Raw genomic sequence first — 14,605 nt, 5'->3', positions numbered from 1 at the left:
ATCGTTAACTTGACGAAGAACAATGACACTTCTTCGGCTGATGTTAACAAGAGGAGGAGTTGGAAATTAAGGACGCTTTTTCAGAGAAACCCACTCTTGCTGACGTTGAAAAATGGGATGCTCACGTGCTTTTGGCTGTCGCCAAACAAAAACTACGGAACGAGAAAGGTAGCAAACACACGTACGTCGGGCATAGGTGGGTTTTTTCACAACGTTATTGAATAAACCTTGATCAATGAGATACAATTTCGTGGACAGTAGCAATGGAAACAAATATAACTAGAGAAGAAGGATTGTAAAAAAAAGGCCTTCTATTCAAAAAAAGATCTACTGAGTTGAGAGTGAATGGGCAAAGTCATGCGGGTACGGTTTTGAATGTTGTATTGTAGGCCGAACACGTCAAGCGCGGATAACTCTGCACTTAGCCTTTTCTTTGTCTGTCCCGGTCCTGGGTTTCGTGGCGATGGTGATTACGAGAAGTTCCATTGCAGGATAAGAGAGATGCATTTCTCAGATGTGATCCCTGAAGAGACCGATCCTGTCATTCGTGATTTTTTGATAAGTTCTGTGTTTTCCTTGGCGTGCATGATCTCGAGAGACCCCTGATGCTGAGGTTCAATCTCGACTGATCGAAACACCTGTTTTTATTGTCGAGATGCCTAAACTGGCAACCTTGCATATTGGGCTACATCGTGTTCAATCACGTGTCTCAGAGGGGGATTTTCTGGTGGATGTGAAGATTGTTTCGGTCAGTGATTAAATTAAGTATGTATGAATGCACGACTTGTGCTTAAAGAAAGTGAGTGAGAGAGAGAGAAAAGAAAATTATTCCTATCTTTTTACAGCAGAACACATCTTTTGGTCTTTTCATTGATGTTGATGCAACTGATGATGGCCGTAGTAGGTGGTGGAGCAGATTCGTTGTGATGGTGGACAACAATAGTCTTCAATACTTCGTATTAAGTGCTGCACTTATGTTATCCATTTGTTTTATAGTACGACTTTTGTTCCATTTGAACGAATACAATCGTTTCAAAAAGGAAATGGAGGCTTTCCGGGCAAGTTTTGATCAGCCGGTTAGTGCTGCCTCTGTGTAGTGTGGTGAGGTGGTAGTAGGAAGAGTAGAATGCTCAGATGTATTATATTTTATATTTTATATTGTGTATTGTATACTATATATTCTATATTGTATTTTGTATGTGTTATGTATATTTTATGTACTTTCTATGTACGTATTGAATGAACAGATATCTAGCCAGATAAAGACGTAAATCTTGCTGCCGCTGTGTTCGATAATTGATGTGGTATTCTTCTCTTTATCTACTTCCATGCTTATGTTTTCACTAGTTCGAATGCCACGTTAATCGTGGCCACGCAGACTTTGTTACCAAGGAGCCCGAAGTAACTGAGAACAGCTCAGATAGAAAAAGATGGAAACACGCAGCATGTCGGAGTCCCGTCAAACTCGACGTGAACGTAAGACAGAACAAGATGCTGAACATAAGCGAATCGGAGACTTAGCCAAGATGCTCATTCCTCGTTGGATAGCATCGAAACGAATTCAAGGATTGACCGTAGAGTTAACGGAAGGTTAGCGGTGATGTGTCGACAGGATAGGTGCAATGCAACCGTGCAGCATTACCCGATCTACTCAATTCCGATTTAGATGTGTACTACCCGAAACCAGAGTGGGATAGTTACCACTACTGCGTAATGTGTGGCGCTCATGGAAGATTTCGTCTAGCGCAACACATACTAAGGAAACATCCGGATCTTAGTCACAGAAGCGATGAATTTAAGGTGAGGGCAGAATTGGTGCAACATTGCAGGGTGTGACGCAATAAGATACGAACTTAAACGAAGCGATGGGAATAGATGATGTTGCAGGTGGTGGAACAAGTAAGCCGTGGAATAACGGAAAGGATGAAGAAAGCGTCGATAGATATGCACAAGGTTCTGGCGCCAGCTACTAGTAGAGAATACCGCATTTACAGAGAAATTTTCGAACAACTACGCGAGTGCGGAATCCCCGTAAAAGGAGTGAGTGGATTTAGTTGTTGGTTTTTTTTTCTCTCTTAAACATTCTGAATTAGAATGTATTCGTTGTAGCAGTACTTACGCAATTTCATTTCAGAGTTACGAGGAACCTGATGTAGTGACGCCGGTGCAGACGCAAGATCAGATGTTGAAGGTGATGACAGATTTGAGAGATCAAATAGTACGTCAGATAGGCGCGGATTTCACCAACGAACCAGGGCCGTCTGGAGTCGAATCACAAGCCGCTCTTCCCAGTGTCATCGTTAAGGTAGGCGATGCGATGAGATGCCGATCGGCTCATATTCACAGCGTAATGTAGGTAGCTTAGATGTGTGCGTATGTTAGAGCTTTGCTAGTTTAGGAACAACCTGGACCAACATGTCCACCCACATGGTCCGCTCCCCTTATACCACGATGCAGGCAGTATCGAGTACCTGACGATCCCGATTACATCGGTATCGATCGACTTTTCAGAGTAGTCATGTAAACGTTTATATGCATTTGCACGTATAGGAGGTGCAAAAGTGGACAAGCAGTTCACGAGTCCCCCATGTAAGGAATTGATGTTTGCGCACCAGTGGGACGATTTCAAGGACGGGTATACGGAACAACGCTTCAACGTACCCAATTCTCTGCAGACTTCCCAAGGTTCTTTCTTTCTCTTTCTTTCTTTCTTTCTTTCTTTCTTTCTTTCTTTCTTTCTTTCTCTCTCTCTCTCTCTCTCTCTCTCTCTCTCTCTCTGATCGTGTCCACTCTACCGAAATGTGTCCTGCTCATATGGATGTGCGCCTGTGTGTTTTGTTTTGTTTGGATATGTGTGTATGTATGTATATATGAATGTTTATAAATGTATATGCATCTATACAAATATATACGTATTAAATTCTGTCTTTTTTTTCCGCTTGGATGGAGCACGCTGATAACGAATTGAAATTTTGGAGGAAATTACGTGCTCAAGATCATCCACTATTCCAACGGTATAGGGAATACCTGGAGTCGATTATGGTGAGTACCGCATAGTTATGTAGTTACGCGGATCGCCTCACATCTTCATTTTTTACACATTATTTTTTATACATATCCATATACGTAATTGACGGTAATAAGTGTGATAGTGACTTCGTGAACGTAGATAATACCTGTGGACGGAGGATCAAGCATGGAGATTGAGAATAAGGGACGTGCAACATACGTGTCTTATTTGTGCCGCTTCATGTTAGTTGCGATGCGATCAAGACGAAGGTATGCTCTTCGGTTCAACTATTTGCTTGATGGATGAATGTAGCTGACAGTATTCTCTTTTTAGACTTGGTCGAATCGTCACGATGGACGATGCGATCTTTTCGTCCGGTATGCTGCTATCGTTCTTCGAAACAATACAAAAAGCCAAGGTCCCAGTAACAACCAGGAAGGGGTTTATTAAAGCGTTAAGCACATGGTACCACTTTTTGCTGCTTGTCCTCAATACTGGTAAGCAGTAGGATTTCCGCGGCACAACTGAGACAAGTGGATGGCAACTGTTCTTAGCTCGATTTCGTTTCAGGTATGGGACAGCAACGTTTGGCTGAAGTGGAGCAGGCGAGATATCGTGTGAAAGATATTTTGGATAGGATGAAAGGAGAGGAAAAAATCCAAGTTTCTTTTCGTGGAGTGTTGCCAAGAAGACAACGAAAAGTACTGAGCAGTAGTGCTCTGCGACACGTATGTGCGTAGTCGGATATCACAGAATTTTTAGGCAGAGACGTTGTACTGTGTAGTTCGCATGATCGTAGCTCACAACCGAGTGCTCAATGCGATGAGGGAGATATACAGCGAATTCGCCGACACTCATAACCTAGAGCGAAGAGAATACAACTATTTTATGGGGTGCGTAGAAATTACAAGCTGTAGTACAGCGCTAAGATGATGTAGACACCACAGTTTTCACTACTATCGGATCGAGTCGAACTTTTTTAGAGCTCTTATGGCGTACATTGTGCACTGCAATACTGCGAGGAACGAGTGCATCTACAAGATGATGTACGGCTCTATATATCCTCCGTCCGACCGTGAGCCGTCAGAAACTGGGCTTCAGAAGAAATCGATAACGAGAAGAGATGGTGTAATGGAAGATTATTGGGTGGGTTGTTTACAAAAGTTTGCCAGTGGTATGTCATATTAGGTGGTTGCAGTGGTACCGTAGCGAAACGTATGCTATCTTCTATAGGTTGGCGTGTACGGGAAAGGAAAGACAGCGGAAAGAATACGCGAAGAAAGCACCTATCGAGGGAATTTTTTCGTCATCGATGAGGTGTCGCGGTTGTTGGTTGAAATGTACACCAGAATGCGTGAATGGTATGTATGTATGTATGTATGTTTGTGTGTATGTGTATGTGTGTGTGTTTGTGCGTACAGCGCACGGTTCTTTACTCGCTTCACTTGTTAGCTCGTTTTCAGGGTAGCTGAACGTAATGAAATCCGTCTAGCAAATATTAAACAACCCGATTCACCGTTCTTCCTTAGTTGGTTCGGTCGAGCAGTGTCGCCATCGATGGTCCCAAGACTAATGAGGAGATTTTTTACAAATTCTGGTTGTGATAGTCTAAATATCTCCTGTAACACGGTAAGTAGTTGCGCATTTCGAAAATCGAAAAAAATATGGCACGATAATGATGAGTATGTTGAACGTTTTTACGCTTACAGTCAAGACATCAGACAGCCAGGTTGCAATACGAACGATACTTGGAGAAATCGTATCGAAATCAACAAATGCCAGGTGTAGATACGGAATGTGCTATTCTAGCAGGCATGTACAGTCTCTAGCAACCGTAGCTGTGGCCTTTTTGAAGGATACGCCATTGAAGGTCACAAACCGTTAACTCAACTACTGAACTATAACGATAGCTACATCTCTGCCTGTGCGATAGCTTACAGTCGCCTAAAGAAGTATGCGGATCGTGAAGCAAGGAAAAATGCGGATATCATCGAAAGAGTGAGGTCAATGGTGAAGATCGTGAAGTATGTGCTTTTATGCGTTTGTATGTGCGTATCATCGCAGCAGCATTACATCACATAGATCGCCATTTTCAGCTTGAAGGAAGAGTTGACGCGTGAACAGGAAGAAGCTGAAATAGGCGAGGATCTAGAAACACCTGAAAGTGTGGCGGCGGCAACGGCAGCAGCAGCAACAGACGACGGCGAAACAACGTCACTGTCTTCAGCGGAGGGAAGTGATTATGAAGCAACAGCTGTGTCTGCAAGAGGTATGTGATAGGCGTCGGATCTCATCGGCGGTATTGCACTGTATGCAACACATGATGTGGTGCTGATGGCCGTGTACAACAGGTTACGCAGTATGTCTTTATTTATGTGTATTTATGTGTTTAGAACACACTCGCAGCACATCACCACAATTGTTGAGAAGATCTGCGCGACAACAGAAGCGAATGCGAAAAGGTGAGGTTGAGGCAGTGCTCATTACATTTTTATGTGTAATAATTGTAAAAATTCTATGAATGTATAAATATATTACACCAACACCACCACTATCATGTTATTATTATAGATCCATACACGTTTGAAGTTGAAACGGAAGGAGTAGGAGAAGCAGGAGCACTTGAGAGAAGCAGCTCTTCATCCACTGCTTCCTCTTCACCATTGGTGCGACGAAGAAAATATCCACCAGTGAAAGGGGAAAGTAGTAGAAGCGCGCAGCTATCCGCCGGCGGTGATTACAGGATCGATGAGGAACCAGTATCAATGCTTGTGGATCCAGACGAACTGGCGTTCAAAAGTGTGGAGCCCAGTGCAGTCGAGCTCGGCGAGGACGCAGCTCGACGAGATCAGTTAAGAAAGACGTGTAGGAGGACGGACACCGAGTTTGTTGCAGAGAAGCCGGTTAAACGTATAGGTAAATGATCAAATTATTTATTGAGAATAGAGTTCATTTACCATTGAGTTTCTGTGTAGACATAGACGTATATAGCTCATCCGCTAACACAAAACAAATAAGATTCTCTTTAGTAATCGACGACGAAGACGACGAGGAGGACGACGACGATGAGAAAGAGGAGTATGAAACCGGGACTCATAGCCAAGTCACTGACGATCGTCGAACATTTGCTTCGCCTTCCTCACTGCTGCCATCACCACCCGAAGTCGGACCTGTGAAATCCGACGATGGTGGCGACGGCAGCGGCAGCAATGGCGGTGATGACAGTGGTGATAGCAGCAACTCGACATCCGATAGACTTGTAATTGTCGATGAGCCAGCAAAAGGAACAGCGCCACCAACATCATCAACGCCACAATCATTAGCCATAACAGCAGCGGCGGCGAACTCACAACTCACTGAGTCCACACAACGTGAGAACATTTACTGAAATACACGCTCTCTCAACTGTAGTAACAATTCACTAAACTATTGATCACTTAAACATATGCATATATGTGTGTAGGCGAAATTCAGTTTAGGGCAAGAAGTGGTAGACGTTGTTACCGTGCGGTTGCAGCAATTAAACGCTACTGAATACACGGGCGGTCTAACGTCGTTCTCAACGGATTTCGAACGAAGGGATTTCTTGCGACGAAGGCAGCAAGTACCAATACAGGCTCGTTTATTCACTAACGTATTTCTCGCTGTGCAACAGAAACAGAGTCGTCGTGTTTAGGACTTTCCATGGGTAGAAATAAGAGAAATTCCTAGTATTGGTGGAAGAGGAGTGTTCGCCAAAGTCCCAATCCCAAAGGATTCCGTTGTCTGTGACTACCGGTACGTTAAGGTAGTGGTCATCGTCATGGTCGTTTTAGTTTGCTCATCCATCTTCTTTTAAAGTGGACTGGTGAAAAATTTAAAAGAAGTCGACGAGATGCTTACGACATTGACAACCGAGCGACGGAAATATGTAGAGGCGTATTTAGTGCAATATACAGGCAGGTGATTTTGTTCAGCTGGCCAGTATATATATATATATATATATATATATATATATATATATATATATATATATATTATTCAGTATATATATATATACTGACTTATATAAATATGAATAAATGAATTTATATATATATATAAATTATATATATATATATATGTTATATATATAGTGGTTTCAGTTCGTGAATCTGGAAAAATGTACCAGCACGCAATACTCGCTCATGAGCCAACGTACAAAGGAACAGTTACTATTGGAAGGCTTTTGAATCACAGTTCGAAACATCCCAATTTAGCGAATCACGTTTATACGACGTTCATCGAAGGAAGGCTCGATTCAATGGTGTACTTTAGAGCGATACGAGAGATCAAGGTTCGTGGTGGCAGCATCGGTCTTTTCGCTGTCTACCCTCTAGAAAGCTGGCATAATTTTAGGTAAGCGAACAGCTGCTGTGGGATTACGGAAAGCAGTACAATAAAGAGTTTTTGCGGAAGAAATGTATCTGTAATGTGTGCGATCCACAGCTAGTCGAAGGTAGGTATCGCGTAGTTTTCGTTTCGCCGTAAACATCAAAACTACCGTCATATTTCCGATACAGAGTCAACCGCTTGCCTCAAGCCATTAACAACCACGGAAGTGGCCACCGCCAAACTTGAAGCGAAGGCAGAGCCGTGGAGTGGTGATCCATCGTTGTCCCAGCAAGTGTTCGGATCTGCACTACGCCGTGCACCCTTCGGTGTTCGTGATCTGTTGTTATCGGCGGCACGTACAACAAGGGTACGAACTCGATCGCAACCGTTGCTTCTACCAGCAGACTTCGAGTGCAACCGCATACGCAACTGCACAAGGTGTTAGGTTGTTTTGACAAAATTATATATTGAATTAAATACATTATGAACATGAACACTGCTGAACACTGCGTTATGAACACTGCTGGAGGTGGCCACTGAGACATTATACGACTATGATACTGTTTTCTTCGGGTTGATTCTCGTTTCCTGAAGTTCCATTCTGTTTTTTTTTTCATCCACATGAATTTTCTTAATGAAATAATTAATCTCGCTAATTTGTAGGAGATAATGCAGCAGAATCCTCGCCAGCTACTGGTCTAGAAGGCAATGTTTTAATTTTAAAGGCATCACCCCACGAATCTGAGGTGGTACAGATTTCAGGTGGAGTATTCGTATACGGAATCGTAGATTACGAACAGGTGTGTGATTCCGTCCATTTCTTGCTAATTGGCGTAAAAAATGGCCCGGAAGATACGGCTTCAGGCGTTTTGGCGCACCATTTTCTACAGGGAGTTCGACTGGAGCGCGCCAGCCTTGTGCGGCACCGCATCTTCCGGGCCATTTTTTTACGGCAATTAGGAAGAAATGGACGGAATCACCCTCCTCTCCGTAGTTTCCCGTTCCGTATACGAATACTCCACCTGAAATCTGCACCACTTAAGATTCGTGGGGTGATGCTTTTAAAGGATGTTGGACTCGATGAATTCTTGGTGCTTTTGAAAGCCTTTTTACCCTCCATTTCCAGCTATAACGAATAAGCTTCGAATGCTGCTCGCAGTAGTTTGGATAAAATTTCCACTACAGGAGGAAATCTGCCATCTCTTCTTACGATGTTTTTTTTTCATTTTGGTGTCGAGCATATGCTATGGAAAGGTGAACGGTATCTGATGACTGAAGAAGCGCAGCTATCGTTTAATGTATTTCAGAGTCTTGAATTCGCAACACTTCAATATGGCTGCTCTTCAGGTCATATTCGGTTATTGATGCTTTATCGATTTAGATTGTTAAATTTAAGAAATACACGTCTTCTTTGTAGTCAGATTGTCTTTCCAAACTACTGACAGATAATGATGTCCGCCAAATGTTAGATGGTAGAATGCACAGAATGTGCTCATAAACAAGTTAGATCAGTTTTACTAGAAGCATTGCTTCGGCGTACGAACGGATTCATGTTACTCAACAAAGTCGTGGTATCGTGATTGTACCGATGCTAGGTATAAACAATTTTTAAATGGAATCGCGTTTAGGTAATGAGTCGCCAGTTGTCGTCAAAGGTCACATTTGTAATTTGTTCAAATCGGTTAGAGCCGCAAAAGAAACGATCGCTCCTCCTTTTGTGGAAATAAAGGTGATTTGAGCTGTTTCGAAAATTTTCCTCAGCACTAGGAGCTGTGTTGGGAGCAGAAGTCGACTGATAGTGCAGGGATTGCATCACTATGGGAGGGACTGAAGAAGTAGGAAGCGATGGTAATGAACTTGCAGATGTCCTTAAAGGTTTGATTGCACATTGTGCAAGTACAATTACGGAGCGTGAGCCAGTGCCTCCAGTAGATCTGCAGGAAAACATAGTTGACACTCAACCTCTTATTTCTGGAAGTAAATAACTGAGTCAGTTATTCACTTGGAACCCTAAAACCTACGTATGACTCTTAGATGATCAATGACATGTAAGCTTAATATGGGAGAAAAAAGGACGATAGAGCTGCCAGAAATACGGACACTGTTAAAGGCATCATCCGTGAATCTGAGGTGGGTTTTTTTTTTCCTTTTTTATACTATTCAGCATGGGATCGGTGTCGCATGGTTTTAATGACAGAAACAAGACCATGGATGAAAGCGAAATAATCGCCCAATAGGTCACAACAGTTCTCACTATCGACTGATTGATCTGTATTGTCAGGGCCGCGCGAACGCAGCCCCACACGCAAAAATTTAGCTGTTGGCTAACCTCAACTCGAGGCTGCCACACAGGTCAGCCTGTGCGAAAGTGCAATGCACGGGCCTCACCATGGAGGTCCCGCCTTCATGATCGCGAGAGCCTCCCAGCCAGGTAAGTTTATGAGCGGGCACGGTCGGAGCCAGCGACGTGCGTCGTATGCGAGAGAAGCCGCCTTTTGCACATTAAATGTGCAAAAATACTAATATGCAAGGTGGAGAGCGCGTATACTTCGTGATCGACATTGATCGGTACGATAAGCGCAAAATCGCATCCTATGTGAAGCGATTTCGCGCATATCGTTCGGCAAACAGACTGTATAGAATGAAATAATTCGTATCGCATTTGGTGATTTTCATTAAGATCCAGGATTTTTCAAGGAGTTTCTGGGAATTTGTGCGCTCACCGAAGCAGAAACTTTCTAAAAAAATTCTTAGCAAATTTTTGATAGAAAGAAGAAGTAAAAATTGGAAAGGTGGGAAAGGGACGGTGGTGGGTATATAAAGTCCGGGAAAAGTGCGGAGGAAACGGGACAGCATTATGGAAAAAATTTTGGAACGCTTCACGAATTTGCGTGTCATCCTTGCGCAGGGGCCATGCTAATCTTCTCTGTATTGTTCCAATTTTAGTATATGTTCAGGAATGAACATAGTGTTGAAAGCGCCCCACGCCTATATAGTGGCCGCAGTTCGAGTTTCGTATGTGCAGCGGGCAGACACTCCTGCCGCAACACATGAAAAATCAGTCGGTGGTGGTACGCAAATTTGCAGAAAGTCCGAAAAATTTTCCGAAGAACTCTGAAACGATGAAGTATTGGAAATCCAATGATGCTGGCGACCTCTCAATTTTTTTTTTGGTTGCAATGAAATGGAAAAAACAAGCATACCAATTTAGTCACTAACAATTATTTTCGTAAATTTTGAAAATAAACAAAAAGGTGGATGAAAGCGAAATAATCGCCCAATAGGTCACAACAGTTCTCACTATCGATTGATTGATCTGTATTGTCAGGGCCGCGCGAACGCAGCCCCACACGCAAAAATTTAGCTGTTGGCTAACCTCAACTCGAGGCTGCCACACAGGTCAGCCTGTGCGAAAGTGCAATGCACGGGCCTCACCATGGAGGTCCCGCCTTCATGATCGCGAGAGCCTCCCAGCCAGGTAAGTTTATGAGCGGGCGCGACGGTCGGAGCCCAGCGACAGTGCGTCGTATGCGAGAGAAGCCGCCTTTTGCACATTAAATGTGCAAAAATACTAATATGCAAGGTGGAGAGCGCGTATACTTCGTGATCGACTGTGATCGGTGCTTTGGATAGCATTGGTCAGTCTATTGTATCATTTCTTGTAGTTGCAGTTTGATATAGGCGTTCATTAGGAAATTAGGCCGACTGTATGTTTTCGGCTGCTATTCCTCAGATGTGTGCAATAGTGTGCACTTGTTATGGACATAGTTGTTAACACTCTTCACTAGTCATTTTCTTCTTCACACTCCTTGTAATAGCGCGAGCGCGTATACTTCGTGATCTACTGTGATCGGTGCTTTGGATAGCATTGGTCAGTCTATTGTATCATTTCTTGTAGTTGCAGTTTGATATAGGCGCTCATTAGGAAATTAGGCCGACTGTATGTTTTCGGCTGCTATTCCTCAGATATGTGCAATAGTGTGCACTTGTTATTTGCATAGTTGTTAACACTCTTCACTAGTCATTTCCTTCTTCATACTCCTTGTAATACAGTTCCTATTGGTATACTTCCTGATAAACTGTGAACCGCTTTAGCCTTTCTGTTGCAGATTACTCTCGCCAAATATTCATGATTGTCCTACTACTAGCAAATCCATTATTCTCACTTATTGATATGATTCTTCCTCTCAGGCAACAAGGGAAGAACACACGATCTGTTGCACGCGAATTTAGAAACCTACTAATAAGAAAATTAGAAGGTTAAGCTACAAGAATCAAGCTACAAGAATGATTTAAACATATGCGTCCTTTTAGTTTTGATTTTTTTAGGCAGATAGCAGTATTTGTGAGAAAAGTAGTCTCCACGATGAATTTGGAATGGTTAAGCATACATCAAATGAAAAAGAGGAGTAGTTTATGAAAACGAAGCAACGTAGTATTTTCACGCCATTCGTGATGTTAACAAAGTGAGGGTATTGTTTTGTGAAGAAATGCTTCACGATGGAACGACGTTCTCTGACTGTGCGTTCACGGATGAGTGCACAATTCAGGGTAAAATAACACGTTTAAGAAATACCTCTTAGTCTCGAAAAATGCGCTAGTTTAATTTCTGATTTTCCAAATTTTTAGTCGATTGCTCTACGACGTTTTGCCAAAAAAAGGGACTCTAATGCCCAATTGCGCAGTCGGGGCAAGCATCCAGCGAAATTCCATGTTTGAGCTGGGATTTCTACAAGGGGTATAACGAATATTGTAATCATGTCGGGATCCTTACGAATCAACAACGAAGTTTACTGTCGAATACTTGGACGCGCTTACCTCCCGTTCTTGAAAAGCACGTCACGGTATGCGCACATCTTCAATTATTACATTTGTCTACATGCAAGCTTTAGGTTTTAGACGCCTTGCGCAGCACAACGCTCCTGCACCCATCAGCTTCTATACGAAGAGGAAAATGGAGGAGTGGCAAGTTGAAACCTTAGACTGGGCCGTAGGGAGTCCAGGTTTGAATCCGATAGAATTAGTCTGAGGAAATATGAAAACTTCTATTAGTTGCCTTCATACAATGAAAGTACTAAAAAAATCTATCGTGAAATGTTATTCGCAACCGCAACCAACTGAAGTTTGCAAATCTTTCAGTACTAGAGAACTTTGACTCCACAAATCTGTTCAGATTATATTTCCGGAATAAGGAAGAAGATGGAGCGGGTAGCGGAGCAGGGTGGAAGAAATATCCATGAATCCAGATGATTGCTGTTTCATTTTTAGTTCTTTTAGTTCAATGTTTTTTCTTCATTTTTATTTCAATGTTATGTATTTGAATATCACTTTTAATCACAATCATTAACATGTCTTTTTTTTTGTCAAAAGAGAACAAGAGGTCTTAACGCCATGCCTCTATTTGGTGCCATGGCTCTATGCGCTGGACAGGAGGGGCCTCCATGAAAATTCCGCTTAAACACAGACTTTCGTAAAATTGTGTCGTAGTTTGTGCGTCCACAAATGTGCACTGGTATTCTCTGTGAGAACTTCAAGAAGATTCAAAATTTGTAAAAAAAAATGGTTCTTCCTCCTACACTGGATCATTCATTGACAGCAAAATATTTGAAAAAAACGTGATTCGAAGCTTTGAAGGTTCAAAAATACGGCAAGTTCCTGTAAACACGCAAGTTCAACAGCTTATAAGCTGTCGCTAACCTGGAATTTGGTGGATGTCCTGCAAAGGTGTCCTTCCGAATGCAACCTACCACCCTTAAATTCTAGTGGTTACTTTCCAAGTTCGGAAACTTTTGTTAAAAAGCGCTTGAAAAAAACGTACCTTCCATTTTTTGTGGTGATTTGGAAAACCTGCTTGTCTTTCCGTATAAGTGTGAATAAAACCGTGATGACGCGGCGAGCTTATAAATGTCGTTCAATTTATAAAAAAAACTACGAATTCTTGCAGTTGCTTATTGTTTCACAGCGATATATCTGCGGGATATGCCTATGACAGGAGCTGTGAAAGTAACTAGCGAAGGTTGACAGAATTTCGAGATTTTTCAGAGCAGGTGGCGAGTAAAATCGAATTCTGAAGACATATTTGGAATCTCTTGCTTTCGAATGGAAGTTTCAATATTTAGATCCGCCCACTCCCAAGAGTTCCGACGGTTTGCGACGGGTTTTGGTACAAAAGTTTGCAGCGGTGTTGTACTTTCATTGATGCTTTCATTGATTCACATGCGAGATTATCTGAAAACAATTTTTTTCTTTCTATCCAGATTTCTTCTTCAGTTTGTGTTTTTCTTCAGTCTCTTTTACTCTGCTTATTTCTCGACCGTGTATAGTGAGTCTAAAAAACCGTTTTTGAAATGTGTAAACGAGATAGTGTTCTAATTCCGGACATGATGCAAACTCCGGTCGTATTTTTGGGTAGACAGAGTTGTTCTGCGAGATTTTCTTCGAATATTGTTTTTCGTGCATCAAAATCGAAGAAGAATAGTACCTTTTCATATGCCTCTTTTTTGGCATTTTTTTTTCAAACATTGCATTCTGCAGTCATCAATATCAGTTGTTGATTAGTTTAATCGTGTTGAACTGAGTTTTCCTTGATCTGTGGAGTTTCGACAGATTCCGTCGTTTCGGACAAAGTACTCCAATTACACTATATGCCTTCTTACAGTTTTTCTTGGTCCTTGTTCTTTTGCACAACGCTACTAAGGAGCTCCCACTTAATTAAAACCTTTCACTATGCACTTAAAAACACTTTAGCTAACCAACCCTCAGAGACAATAGAAGTTGGATGCAGGTCATCCGTAGAGGAGATTCTGAGATAAACAGACATCCGATGTATAAATAGTGGAGGAAAGCACAAAAAATAATCAAATAATGCCATCTCCGCCGATATGCGATCTTCTCTGGATGTTCTTGACAGATGCGATATTACTATCCTGCTGCACCATTTATTTCCCAGGCTGGACGATCTTGAGGTCTGCAGTATTTTTCTGGAGCGCACATCGCCGAAGTCGAAGAAAGATTGCGGAGGACAATCGCCGTGAGCATAACGTCGGAAAATGCTCAAAATACCGCGAACTGTCGAGCGCGGCGCGGGCCAACAAGCTGGGTCTGTGTCTCCGTCGCCTGAGATTGGTCCGCGGTGGCGATTGCGAGGTGAAGCGTAGGAATTGCGGCATCGGCCACAATTTCCTACTCTTCTACAACAGAAGCCAGCCGCCCGCGAAGCACCGTCACATAAATTAATAAAAC

General features: G+C 42.5%; 3 protein-coding genes across 4 annotated transcripts in view; all 3 read left to right on the top strand.

The window, feature by feature from the left end:
• RB195_019567 (uncharacterized protein) overlaps positions 1–927 on the top strand; it is a gene marked incomplete at both ends in the record, with an annotated part of 2,280 nt that extends 1,353 nt beyond the window's left edge. Inside the window, 2 exons of the mRNA XM_064187476.1 lie at positions 85–196; positions 846–927. Coding sequence (XP_064043357.1) covers positions 85–196; positions 846–927 — 194 coding nt within the window. The remainder of the gene's footprint in view (positions 1–84; positions 197–845) is intronic.
• On the top strand, positions 656–1,097 carry RB195_019566 (uncharacterized protein; the record flags this gene model as incomplete). Its single annotated transcript, XM_064187475.1, has 2 exons — positions 656–748; positions 846–1,097. The coding sequence occupies 2 exons, from the start codon at positions 656–658 to the stop codon at positions 1,095–1,097; spliced, it is 345 nt and encodes a 114-aa protein (XP_064043356.1).
• Positions 1,098–1,430: 333 nt separating this feature from the next.
• Positions 1,431–7,808, top strand: RB195_019565 (uncharacterized protein; the record flags this gene model as incomplete). 2 transcript variants are annotated; one of them, XM_064187473.1, is made up of 26 exons in its annotated part: positions 1,431–1,590; positions 1,667–1,800; positions 1,888–2,040; positions 2,135–2,305; positions 2,399–2,492; positions 2,551–2,685; positions 2,996–3,042; positions 3,170–3,279; positions 3,344–3,507; positions 3,581–3,711; positions 3,773–3,903; positions 3,994–4,156; positions 4,244–4,371; positions 4,474–4,639; positions 4,720–4,822; positions 4,881–5,034; positions 5,107–5,279; positions 5,404–5,472; positions 5,582–5,926; positions 6,040–6,381; positions 6,490–6,626; positions 6,687–6,787; positions 6,851–6,948; positions 7,135–7,325; positions 7,388–7,487; positions 7,552–7,808. In XM_064187473.1, the coding sequence occupies 26 exons, from the start codon at positions 1,431–1,433 to the stop codon at positions 7,806–7,808; spliced, it is 3,957 nt and encodes a 1,318-aa protein (XP_064043354.1). The 2 variants fall into 2 exon arrangements, with proteins under 2 accessions (XP_064043354.1, XP_064043355.1); XM_064187474.1 differs by lacking the exons at positions 2,996–3,042; positions 3,170–3,279 and having other exon boundaries at positions 1,446–1,590; positions 2,551–2,635.
• Positions 7,809–14,605: the final 6,797 nt, after the last annotated feature.

The sequence above is a fragment of the Necator americanus genome, chromosome II (assembly GCF_031761385.1).
Source record: "Necator americanus strain Aroian chromosome II, whole genome shotgun sequence".
Classification (NCBI taxonomy): domain Eukaryota; kingdom Metazoa; phylum Nematoda; class Chromadorea; order Rhabditida; family Ancylostomatidae; genus Necator; species Necator americanus.
This window is presented reverse-complemented; position numbering and strand designations above follow the sequence as displayed.